The sequence below is a fragment of the Crassostrea angulata genome, chromosome 2 (assembly GCF_025612915.1).
Source record: "Crassostrea angulata isolate pt1a10 chromosome 2, ASM2561291v2, whole genome shotgun sequence".
Lineage (NCBI taxonomy): Eukaryota > Metazoa > Mollusca > Bivalvia > Ostreida > Ostreidae > Magallana > Magallana angulata.
The window spans coordinates 28,760,937-28,766,936 of record NC_069112.1 but is presented as its reverse complement, the minus strand read 5'-3'; the positions used below and the strand labels follow the sequence as shown (position 1 = coordinate 28,766,936).

Genomic DNA, 6,000 nt, shown 5'->3' with positions numbered 1-6,000 from the left:
ATTTTGTTGGTGTTATTTGGTTAAATTGACCATTGAACTTCTTTCATCGCTTCGCTTGACCATCGCTTCGCTTGACCAATGGTTAACAATCTTATAATACTCGACATAATGTCCAACCATTGACCCGAGTTGGATATGCAAATTTACAATATCATGGAGTTTTCTTTATGTGAAAGCAACTTCACATTGTTTACCTTAGGATTTTGGACATTTGGTTGTGTGATCAGTACCTTGAATATCTAGTTTTAAGCAATGATAAAAAGTTTTAGGAGAAAATTTTCATTTAAAAAAAAATGACTATATATTTATTTAAATATCAATCAAATCACATCATTTAATGTAATGTAATACATAAGAAGAGAATTTTGGATTACAAAAAACTGTTTATTTACAAACAATTTTCACCATACTATAGATATTGAAAGTATGAGGTAGCAAATGTTTTTAAAACCCGAGTATTACCAAAACATAAAAAATTTTGAATGAAAGTAAAACTTGCTTTTGATCAAGAAAATCATTTTTAAGCTTAAAACATATAAAACAAAGTCTACTCAGACTTTGTAAATAAAAATTACTAAATATACTCATGTTGGTTTTACTACAAACATGAAACATGTACAAGAAAAAAATAAAACTTGATTTCGAAAAAAAAAAAAACCTGAGTATTGTTTTACAAATGTAAAAAAAAAAAAAATATATGAAGTTTGGCACATGAATAAATCAAACATTTTTCACAAGTATGATATGGGTTATGTGGAATGACATGATTGAAAAAAAAATAAGAGTTTTTTTTTTTAAATGCTCAATTTTGAACGTGTAGCACGCTAGGTCAGCATTTTTTCAAAACATAACAATTTTTGAATGAAAGTGAAACTTGCTTTTGATCAAGAAAAACATTTTTAAGCATAAAACATATAAAACACAGTCTACTCAGACTTTGTAAATAAAAATTACTAAATATACCCAATTTGGTTTTTCTACAAACTTGAAATATGTATAAGAAAAAAATAAAACATCATAAACCTTCATACTTGATGGATGTGGAAAAAACCTAAGTCTTGTTTAACAAATGTAAAAAAGAATAGATGAAGTCTGGCACAAGAATTATGGAACTATGGAACTTTATCATTTTGATGTTTGTAAACCTTAAAAATGTGTTTTTTAAAAAATGTTAGCCTTTAGTCAATGTGGTTACATTTCTTACAAACAGATAGATTAAAACACAAATAAAATACAATCACATCAATACAAATTCTTGTCTTGATAAACTATATCAAAAACAGAACAATTTTTCTAAAATGACATGGCAAGTATATATATTACCATCTGAATGTAAACAAAACCAAATAGACTATAGTATCTAAGGCGATTTCCAGAAATAAGGAGCACCACATAACTTTTAATTGGCCTCTCTAAATCTTTCGGGAATTTTTGTAATCCTGGATGATCTTCTTAATGTTACAAGTTGCTTTTGTTGATGTTGAGGAGGAGGAAGATTTGGATGTGGTGCATGGGATGAGTCAAACTGATGTTCTTGAAAGTCAGACAGGTTAGATTGATTCGATTGCATGTGAGAAGGGTTAGGTTGGATGGCACGAGCGGGATTTCGTTGCATGTGAGATGGGTTAGGTTGGATGACAGGTGTGAGATTTCGTTGATTTCTTTGTTGAAAATAATTGTTCATAATTCTCCGGTACATGATTTTGATTATTAATATGCACTGTTTTATCAGAATTAGAATTTTCAATATCCTTAGAATGACAACTTCACATTGTTTTAGAAGGTCTACAAATAAAAAAAAGTGCAAACATTTAAAGGTTTGAAAACACCCCACGGTCAAACACAACTTGTTGTGGATAGGGGCAGCAATTTTGTAGATATGATCTCACTGTATATTTTCTTTGATAGATGGCAACTCCCAATATTATGAGGATAATTACTGAAAATGTAATAATTATACTTAATTGTTGATGAGGTAGATAAAAAAATAAATATACCAAATTAAGCAATGTGTTGCTTTGGCAATTCTTCAAGCGGTAAGTTGTGTAAGCGAACATGACTTTGTTTAAATTTTCGAATTAGGACAGCACACATGATCATAATGCTAACCAGAACAACTGTAAATAAATCAAAAAGAAATTTTATGCTATACTTTAACTAGGACCAATTTTTTTTTTTGTTCATTTAAAGGATTTTTAAACAGTAGTTTATTTACCTAATGCACCTGTCAGTGCGTACACTGCAATTTTCCACGCCTCATCCATTTGGTCTACCAGAGGAGAACTTTGGGTCATACCAGTAGTGGGATGTGTCTGACTGTCACTGAGTGTAGTTGAATACATCATTGTGGGATTCACAGGTGCTGTCATAGTTGTTGGGTTGATGGTTGTTGGGTTGATGGTTGTTGAGTTGATGGTTGTAGAGGACTCCATTTCCTATAATATAAAGTGACTCTACAAATTCGAATAAATATATTTCATTTCCAACTTATAAATGATCTATTTAAAAAACATTGTTTAAATCTATGATTTCTTGTCTCTTTTCTGGATCTTTTTCTCCCTGCAAAAGTTTCAGGAGTCTCAAAATTTTCTTTTGTCCTGCCATGGTGTTCCAAGTCAAAATGATATAAATCGTACGTCACCTTTTATTTATATTTCTCGTGGCATGTACACCACTAAATTCTCAAACATTTGACTTCTCAATCTCAATTCGTCGGGAGTCTGTGAACTCAAATCTACTAACAAATATCCGTGAGGGATGCGAGTAGCATCTAAATAAGCCGACACTAAATTAGGCATATCTATTTGCCGACTCAAAACCGTGATTTGAGATTTGTCTCTTGGATTTTTAAACAATACCATGTAATGAGTATTCAAACTAATCGTCCGGTGTTGAACGGCTCGATCAAACACATTCTGAGTAATGTAAATCACACTGGTGTTACGGTGATGAGCTTTGCGAGTAAACCAATCGACAATAGATTCGATGGCTTTCCCTCCCATCATATCATCAAAAATTAAAAGGTGACGAAGACTAAAATCACTCACTAATTCCTCGTCGTTTTCTGGTATATCGCGAATAAACTTACTTGATCTTTTAAACTTTCGTAGGCCGGTTGCCATTCTCGATAACACCAAACAATTCTGTCTGGGGGAGGGGAAATCCAATGTTTATTTAATATTAACTTTTTTACAAATTCTGTTTTCCCCGATTTTGAAGGACCCGCTACGACCATAGTAAATTCGTGTTTTAATTGAAAGGGAGAGAGTGACTCGTAAGAATACATGATTGTGTATGTGGGAAATGGGACTGGTGTTTCATATTTTATTTCTATTTGCATTGTACTAGATAGCATCTTTTCGTAAAATATGGGTGGCCCTGAAAAGGGCCGTTGGTTTTAGGCTTGATGGAATTAACCTTTTAGCTGCCTGGTCTCTCTAAAACTCCCCCCGGAATCTGCACACGGGACAAGAGTTGATGGATTGATAAATCCCGACGATGCAAATACAACACTGTCTCATGGTTCAACAATTCTGGCAGCGAACCTGGAGGTGCTCTTGCTCTCCGTAGCACACAACACATTCCCGCTTTTATGACCCAACTGGGGATGATAGTCAAGTGACTCCTGTCATCAACCGGATGCCTGCTGTGTTGATACAGTTCTAAAAAAATGTCTGGTGATGGAGTTCTTGATGGAGGAATTTCAGCAAGCGGCGGTGACGGGGTCCTGGGAGCTTGAGGTGGCCCGGGAAAGGTTCGGACCATGGGCGGAGGAGAGGGCGGACTTTGAATGTTTGGTACAAAATCCGCAAACAAGTTCCGGGCACGTGCGAAAGGCAATGAAGGGCGGCCAAATGCAGAATCCTTAGATAAAATAGTGGGTCTTACGTAAGGACTTCCTCGTCCTCGTCCAACCGGTCTGGGAGGGGATGGAGCTCTCCTCCGAACTCTCTCACGATGGGCCTCCGGAGCGGGCTGCAGGGGCGGATTGGCCGCTGAGAATGGCATCGGTGGTCTGGCTGGCCGATTGTCAGGGCAGTCCGCGGGCAAGGCGAACTGGTGGTCCTGTCTCGCCACGTAGTAGGACCGGTCACACGCTAGCCTGTTCGGAGAATAAGGAGGCGGAGACCGTGTGATCCTCTTGGTGGGGGTGTCGGTTGGCGAGTAAGCAGATCCAACAGGGCTGGCCGGGGACTCTGGCACCGCTGGGCTCACAGGAATGGCCACAGTAGGTCCTGGTCTGGGGCTGGCTGCGCTGGCTCCAAAGTTGGGCGGCGGCGGTCTGGGAGGCGGAACCAATATCTGCTGAACACTCTGTTGCATCTCTTGCACCATGATAGGTCTTGGAGGTAAAAACTCTCCCTCATCAACAGGATCTACGGGGTTGTCATCTGCCTCAAACATATGAAGAGGGCGAAAGCTGACTCGATCATAGCGCTGGTGGACCGGGTTCCACTGATAGTCCCGAGTTCCAAGACTTGGCGTGAAAATAATCGAGGATAGCTATGGCCAACATGTACAAAATTGGACATGGTTGAACAGCTTCTGGTAAGTATTAGGTAACTAGTGAAGTGCGGGGATAGAGAACCCCGATATTTACGATAAGGAGGTGGAGCTTAACAAAAGGGGCGGAGTTTCAAACAAGCTATATGACAGTTGTCTAGGAAATCAGAGTTCAATAGTTCAAGTACAGTTTCAGCACGCGCTGTGACGTCATATTTTTGGTTTTAACTCTTTTGTACTCAGGTACACCATAGAAAAAAAAATAATACAAACACATTAACTCAGAATACAAACATATTAAATCAACTTCAATTTTTTCACAAAACGTCCAGGCAATTTTATGCGCCTTTTTATAACACAAGAAAGTTCGTAACCATATTCAGGTATACCCCAAAACAATTCATACAATTGATAGCGTCTTTTTAAAATCGGATCAAGGAGGCGACTCATCTCTTCAATACGCCGTTCAAATCGACTCCGGTCTGCTGCAGCGGTCATCCATTCACTCGTCCGATCCTCGTTAGGAACTTCGTAAATTTTCAATTCAGGATCAAATCTTACTTTTTTTATTGGGTCTCTTGTTTTAGCACATCCACGTCTGGGACAACGGCCTCTTCGTCCACGGGTCGAGCGTTCTCGCTGTCGTCCTCTACAATCAAACTTTGAGGCATGTTCAGATTTCTCTTTAGTTTCATGTACGCAAACTCCAGAGCCGCTTTTTTCATTTCATCGATCTGCCGAACTATGTGAGTACATTCTCTTCCTTTTCGGGTAACCATTCTCTTCATACAATTCCAACTCTGATATTCTTTTAGAGTCACCCCGGTTAATTTCTGCAGCAACTGAGGTTTGGCTCCCTCCGCTAACCAAAAAATCGTTACCAATCTCCCGGGATTCGCGTTTTCCGCGATCAATATCAGCACTTTCTGAAGCCATCTCAGGTTGTCGATTTGTTTGCTCATCTCCACGATCTGTACCAACTTCTGCCGTCTCTCCCCGTCCGCCATTGCGTTCCATTTAGTCACCAACAAATACCCTTCAAAGGAAAATGAAGCAATATCAGACATCATAATTGCTCTGGTATCATGCTCTGATTTTTAAAATGATAAAAAACCCTCTATTATATACTCTCAGACAAACATGTTTACGAACTCATATCAAGGTCGCTACACAGCTGCAGGTGTTTACGTCAAACAGCTGCAGCGATTTTTAACAATAACAACTTCAGTCACGTAAACAAGGAGGGTATATAAGATAGGACTTTTTATTAGATAAAATCATTCTCTAAAAATGATGAACTACGAAACTTCAGGGAAACTGGAGTCGAAACATGGGTCGAAGCGTAAACCGTCTTTGGTTCTGACATTTACACGTTTTCCAGAATCAAAATATGAGGGCTTGCGAAGAGAAGTGGATGTAGGCTATGCCTGTCCACTTCTCAAAAGAGAATACTGAAACCATATTTAAATGCATAAAAAATGAAATAACACAGATAAT

At 38.2% G+C, this 6,000-nt stretch overlaps 1 protein-coding gene across 1 annotated transcript; it reads right to left on the bottom strand.

Moving 5' to 3' along the window:
• Positions 1–2,319: 2,319 nt before the first annotated feature.
• On the bottom strand, positions 2,320–4,404 carry LOC128174136 (uncharacterized). The gene is made up of 2 exons (XM_052839762.1): positions 3,546–4,404; positions 2,320–2,435 (listed from the first exon to the last, which is right to left on the bottom strand). The coding sequence occupies exons 1-2, from the start codon at positions 4,402–4,404 to the stop codon at positions 2,320–2,322; spliced, it is 975 nt and encodes a 324-aa protein (XP_052695722.1).
• Positions 4,405–6,000: the final 1,596 nt, after the last annotated feature.

Bases quoted from the DNA above. Each gene is read 5' to 3' on its own strand.
- LOC128174136 (XM_052839762.1), bottom strand. From the start codon at position 4,404: ATGTTTGAGGCAGATGACAACCCCGTAGATCCTGTTGATGAGGGAGAG. The intron at 2,436-3,545 runs GTTCGCTGCCAG...TTTATATTATAG, and splicing joins GAGAGCAAGAGCACCTCCAG to GAAATGGAGTCCTCTACAAC.